Below are 18,456 nucleotides of genomic sequence, written 5' to 3'. Positions count from 1 at the left end.
AATTTTTAATTTTCATGTGTATGTGTATGCCCACTTGTTTGTTTGTGGGCCTATATGCATGCAGAAGCTGCAGAAACCAGAGTCCCCTGCAACTAGTTATAGAAGGATGTGGACCCCCTGATGTGGGTGGGTCCTGGGAACGGAATCGCAGTCCTCTGCAAGAGCAGCAAGTGGACTTGCTGGACTACCTTTCCAGCTTCAGTACCCTCCAACCCACGACTTAAGGTTTGCTCTGAACACTCAATTTTGCTTTGAAATAAATCAAGTTAAACCTTGTTAAAAGTATCCTAAACAGCACTAAATTGAAGGCTTCACTGTTAATTAAAAATGTTAAGGTAAAAAAATCCCAACTGCTCAAATGATCAAGAACAAAGCGCTTTTCAGAAAAATATTCAGTAGTCCAGTGGCTCTCAACTTGTGGGTCGCAAACCTGTATCTCCAAAATTATTTACATTATGATTCATAACTGTAGCATTATATTTATGAAGGAGTGACAAGAATAATTTTATGGTTGGAAGTCACCAAAACATGAAAACTGTACTAAAGGGTCACAGCATTAGAAAAGTTGAAAACCGCCATTCTAGGCACTAATAAGCTATATTCAGCACAAATACTGGAAGAAGGGAAAAAAGGCCCATACACCACATATACCACTTAACTAGGCCCCCATCTGAAGACCGCAACCAAGCCGCACTGTGTGCGCTGCTCCGAGCGTCCCCTGGCGTATGTCCCACACAGAACGAATGGCAAAACGGAGCTCTGCCATCATCCCCCAAGGATGGAACCCCAGCCCACTGTACCTTTATCCCGGGGGTCAGCAAGCAGGTCGTCAGCTGAACAGGGGCTCTCTTCACTGCCCTCGTTGGAGATGGTGAGGAAGGAGGTGGGGGACACAGACTGAGATCGGCTGCTGTTATTGCTCCCCTTGTCTGCGCCCCCCGGGGTCTGGGTGTCAATGCTGCGCGTGCTGCTGCTTCTCTGTGCGAGCGGCGGAGGCGCGCGGTGCCCGTCTGGAATGTCCTGTGGCTGTTACAAATGTAAAAAGATGATTACACCACTGACTAAAATCTGCTGGCAACGCACCCAATGGCAACATTCCCTATGGCCAGAAACTCACATATCAAATTCTAAGCCAGCTGTGCCACAGATCTGTACTCCTAGCACCTGGGAGGCCAACACGGGAGGGTTCTGATTTTCAGGGCAGCTGGGCTACACAGCAAAACCCCATTTCAAAAACAAACAAGCGGGCATCCACCCTTCTATTCCTGTTGCTCACTAGTGGCACTGCCTAACCTGCTCCCTCAGCGGGCATCATTTTCTGAGAATTTGTCTTCTCAGGGCATGGCACACAGAAGGGCAATGTCTACTCAACAAATGCACTGCCCTGAATGACATCATCTACTTCGCTTTCCAAAATTATATAAAAACTCGTTAGGGAAGACACACTCCATCCTGTAGAATGGAGGGCAGGGTGGGAGAGCTAAGTGTTTTCAAAGTTAAACCAAGCTCCTATCTCCTTCTGTCTGTCTGAGATAGGATTTTAGTGACATAAGCCAGCTTCAAGCTGGAGACTGATTAACTGGGATGACAGGCAAACCCCCACCCCTGACTTCCTTCACCTTCAGGGAGAGAATTTCACACATCTTCGAGGTGTTCTCCAAACTCATTTCCCCCTCACTCAAGAACAGAGGCTAAGATAAACAAAGTGCGCTGATATATAGATGGGCTCTAAGTGCACTTCTTGACAACGCACGCCAACTCAAACCAGGCCATCGTGACAGACGGAACAGTCAGGCTCCTCCTCAAAAACAATTTGCTGCTCTAACTGCCCTACCCTCCACAGAACTAACTCACAGAGTTACAGTAAATGAGGAGGATACTGCCAATTTCTATTAGAGGATCTGAACCTAGATTGGGCCAGATCATTCTGTGAAATGCAAAGAAATTAAAATTCTTCTATCACTTTTCTGGTCAAAGTTTTTATTTTTACAAATGCTAATTTTCATTCTCTCAATAAGAAGAAACTTAAATACAGCTGAGAGAATGGTGATTTGTCTCAGAGTCGGAGCTCAGCAAAGCGCTTGGAGGGTGAGAACTGCTTACAATCAGCTGCTCCTCCTTCTCTCCGGTTTCCTTAATGATGATCTCGATCTCCTGGTTCAGCCCTTCCACACTGTTCCGGAACCGGGAGCCTGAGGACTTGGTGATGGGGACGGCGGGAACCAGAGTGCTCTTTGGAGCAGGAGCCTTAAGTGAAGGTAAGGAGGGGAAAGAGAAGTTTTCAAGGTGGTCTAGCTCCCAAGGACACCCACAGACCTCAAGAACTTGAGGGCAGCCAAATCTTTATCTTAGGATATGAAATGTACTTCAAAGCTCAAAGCCCAGACTCACAGAAATGTACCCACAGCTGTCAGAGACTAGAGAGCCCATTAAGGAAATGGCAAATATTCCAAGAATATCAATCTCAGAATTCTTTTCCAAGGCCAGTGAGGTGGCTGAGTGTGCAAAAGCGCCTGCCACCAAGCCTGACAATGGAGGTCGACACCCAGGAGTCACACGGTGGACTCCTCAAGTCTGTACATAACAAGAGGTAACGTTCCCATACATTCATTTATACAACTAATGTAATGGTTTTAATATGTTCAGCTCAGGAAATAAAAACGTAAAATGCACTTTCTTTTTCCCAATATCCATTTATTTTCTAATTGCTAAAAGTTTTTTCATTGTCACAGTATTACTTTTAAAAATGACAGATTAAATAATTATAGACTATTACCTGTCCCCCTATAAGATGCTCAAAACAAAATACAAAACAGGGTTAAGGAGGTATCTGTCAAAGTTAACAGCAATGGTGAGTCAGAGCCCACTGTCCTGCTGTCTGACAGGGATCTAGGACTAATTCATTCTCATTCACCTGGGAGAGGTGGCAAAGAGACAAAAGCTATTATCTCTCCAGCCATTTATCTCCAGCTTCAGTCAATGGGTAATCCTACTGTCTGACATAAACTTAGAAGGAAGTTTTATTTCTTCTCTTTTACTTCTGCTCATCTTTAACATACACAAACAAAACCAAAACAGAGTAGGCATAATACGAGAATCCAATCCATAGGAGAACAGGAAATCCATGAGAAAGAAGCCAAAGGGAATCTACTTTCAAGTGGCTCCTGGCTGTTAGTGTAGAGGGTGCCTTCAAGGTGAGGCACCCTCCTGGCAGGTACCTTTCTTTACCTGTAAGGAAGGAAGCTCAGCATGCTATTTCCTGATGTTGAAATGAGAAGAGTCCCTGTTCCCATGTTCTGCCCATAGTGGACACACCGTTCTTAACTCGTCTTTCCTATCTTTAATTCCTCTGTTCACATGTATTCTTTTCAGTGTACCTTTTAGTTTCTCATATTATTTATTCATTTTTTTAATTTTTTTTAAACATTCATTTATTTTATGTGCATTGGTGTTTTGCTTGCATGTATGTGTGAGGGTGTCAAATCAGAGTTACAGACAGGTGTGAGCTGCCATGTGGGTGCTGAATTTGAACCCGGTCCTCTGGAAGAACAACCAATGCACTTAACTGCTGAGCCATCTCTCCAGCCCCTTTAATTTCTTTCTTAAAAAAAAATGTTTGTTTATTTATGCATATGAGTATTTTGTCTGCATGTATGTCTGTGCAAAATACCCATGCAGGTTCCACAGGGGCCAGACGATCATTAGATCATCAAGAACTGAAGTTACAGAGAACTGGGGGCTGGAGAAATGGCTCAGCAGCTAAGAGCACTGGCTGCTCTTCCAGAAGACCTAGCACCCAAACAGTGGCTCACAAACATCTATACTGGCATTTGATGCCCTCTTCTGGCATGTTGGTATACATGCAGATAGCACTCTCAAATAAATCTTAAAAAAAAAAAAATATTAAAAATGTTAGAAGAAAAAAAAGAATGTGGGTGCTGGAAACTGAACCCAGTTCCTCTGGAGGAGTTGCCAATGCTCTCAGCCACTGAACCATCTCTCTAGCCCTTGTATTTTTTTATTTCTAACTCTTTTTTTCTACTCCCTCTTCCAATCTCAACATCTACTGTCAAAGAAAAACACGAAGTCCTTCTCTTGTATTCCCATGGGCACAAATCTGAATCATATGCATGCAGAACACATCACAGGACAGAAGGGCCCTAGACCTCTGGAGCTGAGAAACAGCACGCTGTGAGCCACCATGTGGGTGCTGGGAACCAGATGTGGGTCCTCTGCAGAGCAGCAGCTGCTCTTAACCACAGAGCCAGCTCCCTATGCCCAAATATCTTATGTTTAGATGTTCAACAGGCTGCTTTTGTTGCTGGTTTGGGTTAAGGTTTTTTCTTTGGGGGGGCAGGGGTGGTACAACACACAACAATTGAGATAGGGTTAAATTACCTCCTCCCTCGGGGAGGAGTGAACCATACTCCTCCTGCCTCAGCATCTTCAGTGCTGACACTAGAGGTCTATGTCACTACACCCTTCCTTCTATAGCCGACAGACTTTCAGTCACTGACAAGAACAGAGCCTACCTTGCTTCCCTGTCACAAGCGCTGCACCACTACCAGTGGTAACAAGGCTGGCAAGGAGCACACGCTATCAGTCCTCACTGCCTGCATTTCTACTCTTCTACGCTGGTCTCCCTTCCGTTTCCTCACTTCCTCATTTCTTAAAATATTTTTAGGCTGGGTGTGGTGGCATACACCTTTAATCTCGGCATTCAGCAGGCAAGAGGCAGGCCTGGTCTAGAGACCAGGACAGCCAGGGCTACACAGAAAAACCCTGTGGGGGGGGGGGGGCGGGGGGGCTGTCTACCTGTGTGTGCACACGTGTGGCACAACGTGTGTATAGGCGCCTGTAGAGGGTGTCTAATCCCCTGAACTGGAAACGCTCTTAACCACTGAACAATTTCTCCAGCCTTGTCACTTTTCTATTTGGAACTGCAGTGAGGCAGTATGAAAGCAAGTCACTGGAGTTGGCTGTCCATCGTTTGTCTTAAGATCCCTAAGGACTGCCACTAACTCCTAAAGACTTTTTGCCTATCCTCACTATCCTATCTCCTTCCCATCAAATGTAAAATTCCAAAATAAGAGCAAGCCAATGTTGCTGGGTTTTTGTTATTGTTTTATCATTTTCCAGATCATGTGTATGGTACATCTGAGTATGTCCACATCTGAGTGCAAGTACCCAGAGTCCGGAAGAGGGTGTCATTCCCTGTGGAGCTGGAGTTTCAGGTAGTTATGAGCACACCTGACATGGGTGTTAAGGAACTGAACTCAGGTCCTCTGGAAAAGCAGCAAATACTCTTAACCACTGAGCCATCCTTCCTGCCACAAATAAGGGTGTTAAAAGCTCTCAGTATCAGTAGTTCAGGAATAAGGCAGGGGAAGGACAAGGATAACACTGCTTTGCTTCTAGCAGTCAGGAAAGAACCATTCTGAAGGTAAAGGCAACAAAAATGAGACAGGAAAAAGTGAAGTGAGAGAAAAGAAACCTACAACTCCCTAGCCTGGAATGAAGCACAGAGGTTCATTCAGTTATGACTGACATGCAGTCATATTTCCTGTGTCTGGGTTCCTCTCATATGTAATGAGATGACACAGTGATACAACAGAGCAGGCTAAGAGCAATCTCAAGACTTAGGGAACAGAATATAGATGCGAGCTCTAAATTAATGGTTTCTTCCTTCTCCTCCTCTAATTTCTTCTACTTGTCACACAACATAAACAGGACCTCACACTGGGCTTTCAGGCTGCTTTCAAGTATACATTTGTTTTACAACTGCTAAATTACAGAAACAGGGAAAGAGACTGTAAGGGAAGATGTATCAAAGTCTGCAAAATGCTGTCCCAAAGACAAATTATCAATAAGTTTGTCTGCTAAGAAAAACGTAAGAGCTTCCTGGTTGCCATGCTGAGAAAGGCACAACCAGGAACCTGGCAGTGAAGTGGCTGACTCCACACATCTGGTTTACTGAAAAATTCTACTGTCTCAAGGCAAGGAAAGAAGTTAAACACATTTTCTTAATATTATCTCCTTAGCAGCAACTATTTACCAAAAGTTTAATATTGGGGGCTGCAGAGATGGCTCAGAGGTTAAGAGCCCTGGCTGCTCTTCCAGAGGACCTGAGTTTATTAATTTCCAGCCCACATGGCAGCTCACAACCATCTACAATGAGATCTGGTGCCCTCTTCTGGTGCACAAGCACACATGCAGGCAGAACCTGTGGGAGGGAGGAAGGAAGGGAGGGAGGAAGGAAGGGAGGGAGGAGGGAAGGAGGGAAGGAGGGAGGGAAGGAAGGAGGGAAGGAAGGAGGGAAGGAAGGAAGGAAGGAAGGAAGGAAGGAAGGAAGGAAGGAAGGAAGGAAGGAAGAAAAAAGGAGTGGCAAGACCAAATTCATTCTTGTAAGGCTTTACACATCTTGAGAGGTTAGTAAGGGGTTTTAACCAACAGTTAATCTTAACTAGCTGTCTCTACAAGGTTAGAAGATACTTACCCAGCTACCAGGGAAGGATTTCCTCATTAAACCTAACATTACACAGGAGGCTGTAGTCCTTTCACTCCTTATATAAACCACATTCTAAAACATCTGAAGAGAATAAAACTAATCTTTTCTTTCAAGAGCCCCTTAAGGAATTTTTTTTCTTTCTTTTCTTTTTTTTTTCCTGGCACCTCCAGCACCTCTCATCCAACCCCACTTTTGGAATTAAATAGCAAGAATTTGTTTTCCTAAACCAACAGAAGTTTCTGAAATAATGTGAATTCTAAATATAAATCAGCATACAAAAAGGTAAGTGGGTTATCAGCTTAGCTGAGAGTCCTCTAGATTCTAGAGAGAAAGGGTAAAAAGTTCTTCACTGTCTTAAGATGAAAATCCCTCTCATCGACCTGACAGGCTAGGGTCAGATGGAAGGGAAGGAAGACCTCCTCTATCAGTGGACTGCAGGAGGGGCATAGGAGAAGAGGGAGGGAGGGCAGGATTGGGAGGGGATGAGAGAGGGGGCTACAGCTGGGATACAAAGTGAATAAACTGTAATAAATAAAAAATAAAAATAAATAATAAGTCTCTCATCAGATCTGTACTTTGGAAAAATAAAAAAAATTAAAAAATGCTTACTGTTTTCCCAATCTCTCTGCTCAAAGCAAACATTTCAGTGTATTCTGATTTACTATGGCTTCTAACTAGGCAGCACAACACTCCACTGTCTCTATACCTGCATGTTACATCCGGGAATGTGGTGGTTTGAATGGAAATGGTCCCCCCATAGCCCATATTTAAATGCTTGGTCAAAAAGGATTAGGAGGTGTGGCCTTGTTGAAGGAAGTGTGTCACTGGGAGTGGGCCTTCTGGTTCCAAAAGCCCATGCCAGGCCCTGTGTCTCTCTCTCTGCCTGCTGCCTGCGAATCAGGATGTAAAGCTTCCTCACCATGCCTGTCTGTTTCCCACCACGATGACCACGGACTAACACTCTAAAACTGTAAGCAAACTCCCAGTCTTTTCTAAGAGTTGCCTAGGTCACGGTGTCTCTTCACAGCAACAGAGTACCAACTAAAACATGTATAAAAACTAAGAATAAACCAATGAAAGAACAGAAAGGGTGGCCAACAGTAACGAAAAGACATCTCCATCAACACCTGACATGGATGTCTGCCTCACAGCATGAAGATGAGAACGGAGTAAGACAATGAGTCTGGAAACATGAGAAGGCTTTCTTCTGGAATTTAGTTGAGTAGAGCTAACAAACAGTGACAATTTTGAAGGGTAAAAAGCTACCTAGAGGGCTGGGGAGATGGCTCAGTGGTTAAGAGCACCAGCTGCTCTTTCAGAGGACCTGGTTCAATCCCCAGCACCCACATGGGAGCTCATAACTGTCTGTAATAGTTCCAGGGGATCCCACACCAATGCAAATAAAATAAAAATAAATTATTTTTTTTTTTTAAAAAACTATCTAGACTGGAGTAACACTGAATATTTCAAACATACTCTAGGACAGGCCCCATGCTCAAGAGTGGTTACCCAACACAAAAAGGCCTTTATGTTTTTTATGTGCATTTTTCTTTTTTTAAAAGAGAGAAAGAGAGAACATGAAACTGGGTAAGTAGAGCAGTAGGGAAGGTCTTGGAGGAGTTAGGGGACAGAGTAAGAATAGGATCCAAATGTATAAAAAAATTAAGACAACTTTTTAAAAAGGTAAGAGCTGGTGGGGCTATTTGTTCCAGACTGATTCATTTTGCTGTGATTGGGAGAATTGGCTATAATCTTGGGAGACGATGGTTCCTCAGCAAAGATCCATGATGTCAAAGCATCAAACACAAAATTAAAAACAAAAACCCTACCTGTAGCTGAGAGTGGTGGCTAAAACCGCTAACCCCTGCACTAGAGAGGCTGAGGAGGGAAGAATGTGCTTATTTTTTAAGGTCATGTTAGGTAGGCTACACAATAATTTACAGGCCAGCCTGTACAACAGAATGAAACATTATCTCAAAAAAAAAAAAAAAAAGGAAAAATAAAAATGTTCTTTAATAGACAAGGAGGATGCTGAAAAGGCTGTTCAGAAAAACACAACCAAAGGCAGGTGGAAACTGGTGTGTGGAGTGGCCACAGACAGCGAGCACAAAGGCCCCAAGCCGCGTGAGTCCTCTTCTGTCCCGTTGCTGTCCTTCAGTGGTGTGAGCTCACTCTGCTCACTCGGCTCAGTGCGCCAGCGCTCCTAGATGACACTATTCTGTCTATCACGGACATCACAGCAGTGGTTTCTCCAGTTCTGACCCTACACAATCACACAGCAGTCCTGCTGCACTGGGAGAGTCCAGCGCAGACCCGCAACCCTCATGTGCAACACACCTCGCATTCCTTAGGAGAAGTGTTTGTTTTCTCCTATCTCACTGTCTTTTCATCCCCAAACTACCGTGTCCTCAGCCCAAAGAAATAAGAAAATCCTTGGGAGAGCTTTCTCACTTAAGGCTGTATGGCAGCCAAAGGATGACTACACAGTTTTCAATTCTTGCCTCAACATCAGGTCTTGTGGCTGTCAAGGCTGGCATCTCCTCCTGTCCTGACATCTACACCAGTACTCAATTCTGACGTATGCTGCTGTTTTTTTCTAACCAGGCTATTGCTTGAACTACTCTGGGTGAACATTATTCTGAGGACTTTATCATTTCTGAAAACCCAGGATGTGAAAATTTCTCACCTAAGAAAGTTCTCAAGATTCATTATTCCCAACCAACAGTACTAACTTGAACTCCCTGGGACAGAACTACAAAAAATGAGCTGTGAGACTTATTTACCAATTGTGACTAAAACCATTCAGAACTGAATGAATTAATCTTCTGCTCAACTAGTGTCTTCTATAAATTAGACACTATCATAACAACTTTCCTGTAATTGTTAAGGGATAATAAAAACCTCAAATGTTAATCTATATACTCTTTTCCTTTTGTGTGTGGGATCCTATACTGAAAGCCCCAGCTTACTCCTGAGTTCCACTGAGGTCTGCTTCTTCTAATCGCTTTCAGCTGTGGCTTCTGTAGGTCTTCCATCCATTTTGCCTTGCTTCCCACCACCACAAAGTTTCCTTTAGTTGTTTGACAGTTTCGTACTGTTATCTAATAAATTCTGGTCAGGGAAGAGTCTAGCTATACGGCCTAGATATTTGTAAATATATTTTCAGTCTTCCGAGTCATTCTTTTGGAGTCTGGGGCCAGGAGGAAAGCATGCAGCCCTACATGTAGCCTACACATTAATAAACTGGTATTTCAAAATCCTTTCTAAACCTTATCAACTCCTGTAACACACGACTTAATTAGATAAAATTCAATCTTAACTCTAAAATGAGCTAAAGTGAAAATATGATGGGGAATACAGAGCAATCTTATTTTTAAAGAAATTAACAGAGTAGTTATAAAAGAATCAAAAAGGATTTGGTTGATAAATTCATCTGTAAAATCATAAATCTCCAGCCCTTTGACTGTAAACGTTAGTTTTCAGTTAATATTCCACTTGACGGTTATTACTTTTGTGTTTTTGTTTTGTTTTTAGTTTTTTGAGACAGGGTTTCTCTGTGTAGCCTTGGGACTGTCCTGGACTTGCTCTGCAGAGCAGGCTGGCCTTGAACTCACATCAATCCCTCCCTGGGTGCTGGGATTAAAGACATGCACCATTTCTGGCAACAGTTATTACTTTTTATTACATATTAAATTTTATATCTTTTTTTTGTTGACAGTTAACAGTTTAATTTCTCAAAAACTAAACTGTATTTTTTAACATATTAAACATCCAATCATATTTATATTTTTTAGGTTTTATTTTACATTTAATTGTCTGTGTCTATGTGTCTGCATCTGTATATGAGTATGTGCATGTGAGTGGATTTCCTGAAGCTCGTTACAAGTTAGGTGCTGGCAAACAATCAGCGCTCTGCAAAAGCAATGCTCTTGGCTACAACCCTGACACCCCAATCACATTTTGTTTAAATACAATCTTATACTTGGAGAAGAGCTACTAGAAACTAAAACCAAACTATAAATTTATAAAACTCAAAATTATTTCTTTACTCAGACTTTCTAATGCATAAAACTCACATAGAGTAACAATCATAAGAATTTATCAACTCAAAAAAGCAAACCTTTTTTTCTATGAAGGATCAAGCAGTAAATATTTTAGATTCTGTGGGCCAGATAGTCTCTGTCACAACTACTCACTGATACGATATATTAAGAATGAAGCCAAAGACAGTATATAAAGAACTAAATTGTCTACACCTTGTAAAACTTTACTTGCAAACAGGTGGTAAAACAGCTAGCTTCCACCTGCTTAAATACTACCAGGAAGTCCTGGACTGGCCTTCTAGTTCCCTGGTCTCTGACCTACTGCTCCCATAGGAAAGTGAATGCAGGACCCTGTATTCACAGAGCTTTGCTTTTGGGATCTGAAAGATTCACTCATGGGATGTGAACTAAAGCTGCTCCCTTCTTGCCAAGGAACACCGGCCAGTTTGAATTCAGATAGAGAAAGCTCTATGGGTAAGCCACTCACTGCCCTCTGCAGATTAAAGCAGTTCGTTTTCCCTCCCAAAAGACACTGAGACAAGAACTATTGCTGCCAATCTTCAGATAACATCACTGAAGCTAAGAAAGGATAAACGTTTGTTCCACGGCCAATGCTCTGTATGGTAGCCTCCTTCTTCCGCAAAGCAGGTTAGCTTAAAATGTGTAGCTGGAGCAGGGCATGGCGCACACCCTCATCCCCAGCACATGGGAGGCAGCGGCAAGTGGATCTTTGTGAATTCGAAGCCTGCCTGTTCTTCATAGCAAGTTCCAACACAGCCAGGGTGTATAAAAGAAACCCTATGGCGGGGGGGGGGGGGGGGGAGGGGTCCCAAAGGTCCCAAAGGAAATAAATAAAACAGATCTGTCTCCTAGATGAAATAACATTTGTAAACTTAGGGGAGGGTGGAAGGCTATGATTTAATACTTAAACCATTGTTTCAAATGTAGTTTTGGACATTTTGTTCTAAACAATTACGAACAAGCTAGAAGAAAAGCAGTTTCTTTCTCACCTGGCTCTGGTTAATAGCTGCATGGTTGCCATGGAATGGAGACTGTCTTTCTTTATCTCGATGATGGCGACTGCTGTGTTTGCTTCTCTGCAGTTGCTGGCGTAATTTTGCAATCTGAAAAGGAGAAGAACAGGCAGAAAGAGTGTTTTTCACACTAAGTAAAAACACATTCTTGAGGGTGGGGCTACAGCTGGGATACAAAGTGAATAAACTAATAAATAAAAAATTATATTTACAAAAAAAAGAAAAAAACATTCTTGCTTAATAAGAACCAATGAAATTCACCCTTAATACCCTGAAAATTTAAACATATTACAAAATCTAAAAGAGCATTTTATACATACATTCACATATATATTCATAGATTTAAAGAAAAACAGGTAGGGCTGGAGAGATGGCTCAGAGGTTAAGAGCACTGTCTGTTCTTCCAAAGGTCCTGAGTTCAATTCCCAGCAACCACATGGTGCTTACAACCATCTATAATGAGATCTGATGCCCTGCCCTCTTCTGGTGTATAGGCACTCACACAGGCAAAATATTTAATAAATAAAAATTAAAAAAAAAAAAAGAAAACAGGTATAATTGATATTGTCTTTAGTCTTGAAGCTTCAAGTATTAAACAGTGTTTTCAGCATTTAAATTATGCTCTTAGAAATAACTTACTCTCTTCTTGCCTTTACAAGTACAATTAGATATTCACAAATCCAGCCAAGTGTGTTAGTGTGAATGACCCTAATCCTAACCCTCCACACACCCATGTATCTGAGCACTTGGTCCCAAAATGGTGGTGCTGTTGGAGTGAGCCTTTGGAGGTGAGCCTTCCTGGGGGAAGCGTATCACTGGGGGCAGGCTTTGAAAATACACTTCCTCCACTCTCTCTTCTTCCTAATGTTTTGATGAAATGTGATCAGCCTGTTCCTACCTCCATATTCATTCCCTCTCCTCTTCTCTTCCCTCTCACTTTAAGCCAAATAAAACCTTTTCTCATTAAGTTGCTTTTCATCAAAGTAGTTTATTACAACAACAGGAAGGAAACTAGAAGAACACCAAGCCAAGAAATACACTTAAAATAAAATCTTTTTAAGTAACCAATACAATTCGCTGTTTCTGAATTAGGATCTCATTAGCCAAGTGTATTAGTTACTTTGGTATTGCTGTGATAAAATATAATGACCAAGGTAATATAGAAGAAAGTTTACTTGGGATTACAGCTCCAGAGGAATAAGAGTCCATGATGGGGGAGCAAAGCATAACAACTGGAACAAGAAGCTGAGTGTTTACATCTTTTATTACAAGTATGAAACAGAGAGAGAACTCGGATTGGACATGACTTTGAAACCTCCAAGCCCATCCCCAGTGAGGTATCACTCCAGCAAGGCCTCACCTCCTAAACCTAGCCCCCAGCAGGGTCATCAACTGGGAACCAAGTATTTAGATGTATGAGATTACAGGAGACCTCTCATTCAAACCCCCACATCAAGGCTAGTCTTCAAGTCTAGATCCTCCTGCTTCCCCTTCCCAAATGCTGGGATTAAGTCAAGCCAACACATCTGGCTACAAATACAATTTCAATGGCAAGCTCATTATTATCCTTTCACTGGATTTTTCTCTTTTACTTCTACTATAGGTAAATTGCAATGCCATTAACTATAAACACAGAAAACAGTAGCAGAGCTGTCCATAATTGAGATACTAAATTTCAAAAATACTACCATGGCAGAAAAAAAAGTCAGTTTCTTAATCTCACTAATTTTATAAATTTGATGTCTGTTATTATTTCTAGGTACACAGACTCTCCTATTTAAAACAAGGCTTGCATCATCAGATTAATAACATGCACATTTCCTATTCAAATCTTTTCATTTTACTTTTTTTTTTTTTTTTTTTTTTGAGAGGCATGGGCTCAGCTGGCTCCATACCCTGACTACTGAGATTATAGGTATAATGCTAATTTTTGGCTTCATGCCCTAAAAAAATTATCAAATCAACATGATAACTTTTTCTGTTATTATTTCTCAAGTAAAAAAGGGGAAAGGTGGACTAAGCTATTAGTGGGTAAAGTGCTTGCAGCTGAGTGCAGATCGCCAGTAGCCATGTAAAAGCAGGGTGGTGGTACTCACCTCTAGCCCCTGTGCTGGGAGGGAAGATATTTAAGGGAAGAACAAGTGTATTTGTTTGCTGCAAAACTCAAGCTGACATGGTCCCTGCCCTATGCAGTCTGACTCACACTTGATTGTAGCCTGATAAGATGAAATGTTTGAAATATTCAGCTGAGTTCCTACATAACCAAGGTTCCTCTGGAAATCCCCCAACCCTTGAAAACCCTATTAGACTTGCAGTTTGGGGCTATAAAAGCCCCACTTTTTCCTATGTTCAATGCTTTATTTTTTGAATATATTTCAAGCCTCATGTTAGGGAGATAGGCCCATATGATGGAAAATAAAGCTTGCTTACTTTGACCAAAGAATTTGGGTGATGGAACGATTAAAACTGACAGCTTCAGTCAGAGACCTTAATTTATCTCAAAAAGGTAAGAGTGAAAGTAGTGGACATCTGCCCCTGAATTCTTGTCACCACACATTCACGCACAGGCACACGACAGCCTCACACAGACATGCATGCACACACACATACCTTCCCGCGCTGGGAAAATAACACTGACAGTCCACAACTTTAAGAAACTAGCCAAATGAAAAGGCCAAACTTCTGCTTCCACAGAACATTTTGCTTACCTCTTTGAGCTGTTCTGTGCTGCCCCAGGATGCTGAGCGTTTATGAGACCCTTTCTTCTTTTCAGCATATTCTTCAGCCCATGCACTCTCGGTCTATTGTGGAGGCAGAAAAAAGGTTATTTTAACAAAAAGCATTTAACAATAGCACATCAGACTTTTTTTCTATTAAGTAATATATGCCACATAAAAATTAGAAATATTAGAACATATTTAAAAATTTTAAAGACTTTATCATTATATGTGTATGAGTGTTTTGCCTGCATGTATGTATGTATGTATGTTGGCTGTGTGTGTTTGTCTGTGGATGGTTGTGAGCTACCATGTGGGTGCTGGGGAATAAACCCAGGTCCTCTGCAGAAAGTGTTCTTTTAAGCACTGAGCCATTCCTCCAGCATATTTTCACCACAAATGACACAGAAGTCTCTGCGCACCAGCTGATTATAATCAGCATTTTAACCTTTCTTTCACTTCCATTACCAATAAGGTCTCTACAAATCTGTACACACATCATTAACAGAGCACAGCACAGAGGAGTGGTAGCAGTAGTTAATGTTCCTGGGCTTTTAGGCTAGGCATGGGGATGTACACCTTTGATCCTTCTGAGTAGAAGGCAGAGGCGTATAAACCTACAGCCTGTCTACGGACTGAGTTCCACAACAGACAGGGATACATGGAGAGACCCAGTCTGCAAAAAAGGAAAAGAGAAAGAAAAAAGGGGAAACGAAAAAAAAAAAAAAGGTCCCAAGGATAGAATGCAGAAAGGTCTAAAAACAAACTTGACCCCAAAGCCCATATCATTAACCAGATACTATACAGAGAACAGCCTCAAAAACATTAATCTTTAATGGTTATATCAAATTCAAATTTGGAATTTAAGTTTCAGAAAACACAAATATAAGCACAATCCTTTTTTTTTGGGGGGGGGTGCTTTCAAGACAGGGTTTCTCTATGTAGCCCTGGTAGCTGTGGACTTACTTTGTAGACCAGGTGGCCTTGAACTCAAAAAGATCCTCCTGCCTCTGCCTCCTTAAGTGCTGAGACTACAGGCATGTGCCACCACACCTGGCTACATAAGCAAATTCCTGACACAAAATGTTCAAATCCCATGAGTAAAAGGAGAAATCAAGTTTAAACTTAACTTTGACTAGGAAAGATTTGATAACATAAATGTTCCTACATTGTCGAGAGTATAATTCAGGACAGCCTATTGATAAAACTTTGGGAGCTGGTATCAAAGTTTTAAGTCACATATTACTTGACAATTCAACTCCCCTTCTGGCAATTTAACTTTCAGACATGCAAAATGCACCTCTTTGTGCATGGGAATGTGGCTGTATGTTCATATGGAAGGGTACGCCTGTGTGGAAGCAATTCAACAACCTCAACTGACATTCCTCAGGAGCCATGTGTGTATGTTCAGAGATAGTCTCTTACTGGCTTTGGACTCACCAAACAGGCTAAGCTGAGTAGCCAGCAAGCACCTGTCTCTACCTCCTCAACACTGGTATTACAAACATGTACCACTACTACCAGCTTTTTGACCATGGTTCTGGGGCTCAAATTCAGGTCCTTCCACTTCACAGCAAGCACGCTGATCTATTTAGCTCCCCAGTCCCCAAGCATACATCTCTATATACAAATGAGGCATTCACAACATTCCTCACAGCTCTGTTCTCAAAAGTAAAATACCTGAGTGATACCAAAAAAAGCCCCCTTTCAGGCTTGGCTATACAAACTAGAGCATTTAATAGAATCCTATTCAGCTATATAAACAAACAAACATGGGAATACATTATATTAAATGTACTGTTAGTGAATAATTTCAAGGCTTAATATGGTGTGCATGGAAACTGTCCATTACATGGAAGTGTCACAGAACATGTTTATGTTAAACACACTATCTCCGTAAGAACATACACAGGGGCTAGGGTGGGTGTAGCTCAGCTGGTAGAGTGCACGCGGCCCTGGCTTTGTACGTTCCCAACACTGCATAAACCAGACTGGTGGTCCACTCAGACTTCAGGAGTTAGAGACAGGAATATTAGAAGTTCATGGTCATCTCAGCTACACAGGGAGTTAGAGGCCATCCTGTGATGGAATACGCCACAGCTTTTTGTTGTCGTGTTTTATTTTTAAAGAATATTCATGGTAACAAAGAAACTGACTACTGGTGGCCACCTTGTGGGGACAAGGGTCTTTGCAGTATACCCTTCCGTACATCCTGAATTTTTTCCTATATAAATGTAGAATTTACACAGAACAATAGAGTGTTTTAAGAACTACTGCTACAGTTTGGCAGTTTGGGTATGCATAACCTACCGCTTACTAATTAAAAATGGCCTATTTTCAAATAAAAATGACAGGTTTCCTAAAATCAAGAAATTGTGAGCCGGGTGTGGTGGTGCATGGGTGTAATCCCAGCACTCAGAAAACAGAGGTAGGTGGAACTCTGTGAGTTCGAGGCCAGCCTGATCTACAAAGCAAGTCCAAGACAGCCAGGGCTAGACATGAAACCCTATCTCAAAAGAGAAAAAGAAAAAAAAAAAAGGAAAAGAAAAAAACTGTGATTGGAACTGATCACCTCCCCAGATCCGGCTTATACCTAGGAAGGATGACCTTAAACACGGACTTGCAAGATACAATTCAGTCAGTATCCACTGTGCCACTCTAAATCCCACTTTCCAACTGACCCTGCTTGTTCAATGCTTTTTCACATGAGGGTCTACAGACTCTACGTCAATTGTCAAAACACCTGTCAGGCCACACAGAGTGGCACATTCTTTTAATCCCAGCACACAAGGGAGCAGTCTGACGACAGCGTGATTTATGTAGTCAAGGCCATTACATAAGTCAAGGCTACATAATGAGAGCCTGTCTCAAAAAAAAAAAAAATTTCACAAAGATCAACCTACAAATGAAACCACAGAGTATGAAATATCCACATTCAACTAAAACCAAAATTAATGATCTTCAGTATTAAAACTTTTAAATCTTAAAATAACATTCCATTTAGGGCTCTGCAGTTTAGAGCACTGACTTGACTCTCCTCCAAAGGACCCAGGTTCAAATCCCAGCACGCACATGGCAGCTTACAACTGTCTGTAACTGTCTAAGATCTGACACCTTCACACAGATATACAGATAGGAAAACACCAATGCACATAAAATTAAAAAACAAAACCACAAAGCATAAAAACAACAACAAAATTAAAAAAACAACATTCCTCTTATGCAGCATATTTCACAGGGTTCAGATCATACCTGTTGATGTTAAACACCAGGTCTAAATCCTATCTCAGTTATAAAACGTGTCTGACATCTCAGACAAGTTGTCCTTCTCAATTGAATTTCTGCCTGGAAAGGAGATGGACTACAGGAACTGGCATGTTTAAATTTTAGTGCATTTATCTATATAGAGTGTGTGTGGGCAGGTGTGGGTATGAGTGGGTGTGTCACAGAGCTGAGTAGATCAGAGGACAATTTGTGGAGCTGGTTTTCTCCTTCCATCAAGATGGTCTCGGGGATTGAATTCAAGCCCCCAGGCTCTGCTGGCAAGCACTTTTACCCACTGAGCCAACTTGCTGGCCCAGGAATAGATATTCATAAAATCTGAAGAGCAGAGGTGGGACATGAGGTGGGAGGGTGGGCCAGCACAGAATGCAGCATCCGGTGATCACACCTGTCTGCTTCCTAGTGCACTGGACCTGAAAACAGAAAGCTTGGCCACTGTCTGCAGAGCTTAAATGTCACTCGGTGTTGAGTGCAGTTGGTGCTGGCCCCAGGACTCTAAAACTCAAACAAGAAGTAAAACAAAGGCACTGCACTACAGCAAAAAATTGAAGATGAATCCAAATATGAACTAAAGAGTCCTGTTCTTCCTCAGAAGATGGTTGTTTTAAATTCAGTTCACCTAATGAACTGAAGAAAATTTCATGTTAGACATTTGCAATCCACCATCACAGGAAATTTTAATGAAAATCTAAAAGTTTCCAGCATCAAGCAACAAGAATAAGTTAAGATGGGTGTGGTGGTTCATACCTTTAGGCCTAGCACCTGGGTGGCACGTGCAGGCCGGATCTCTGAGTTTGAAGCCAGCCTGGACTACAGAGAGAACTCCAGGTAAGCCAGGCTACAAAGAGAAACCCAGTCTTGGAAAACAAACA

General features: G+C 41.9%; 1 protein-coding gene across 1 annotated transcript in view; it reads right to left on the bottom strand.

The window, feature by feature from the left end:
* Fam117b (family with sequence similarity 117 member B) overlaps nt 1-18,456 on the bottom strand; it is a 78,287-nt gene that overhangs the window by 19,475 nt on the left and 40,356 nt on the right. Inside the window, exons 3-6 of the mRNA XM_060368428.1 lie at nt 14,294-14,386; nt 11,562-11,675; nt 2,104-2,247; nt 801-1,026 (exon numbers count right to left, since the gene is read on the bottom strand). Of these exons, the coding sequence (XP_060224411.1) occupies nt 801-1,026; nt 2,104-2,247; nt 11,562-11,675; nt 14,294-14,386 (577 nt within the window). The remainder of the gene's footprint in view (nt 1-800; nt 1,027-2,103; nt 2,248-11,561; nt 11,676-14,293; nt 14,387-18,456) is intronic.

This window comes from Meriones unguiculatus, chromosome 15 (genome assembly GCF_030254825.1).
Source record: "Meriones unguiculatus strain TT.TT164.6M chromosome 15, Bangor_MerUng_6.1, whole genome shotgun sequence".
Lineage (NCBI taxonomy): Eukaryota > Metazoa > Chordata > Mammalia > Rodentia > Muridae > Meriones > Meriones unguiculatus.
The sequence above is the reverse complement of the archived record's forward strand: the minus strand, read 5'-3'. Positions and strand labels throughout refer to the sequence as shown.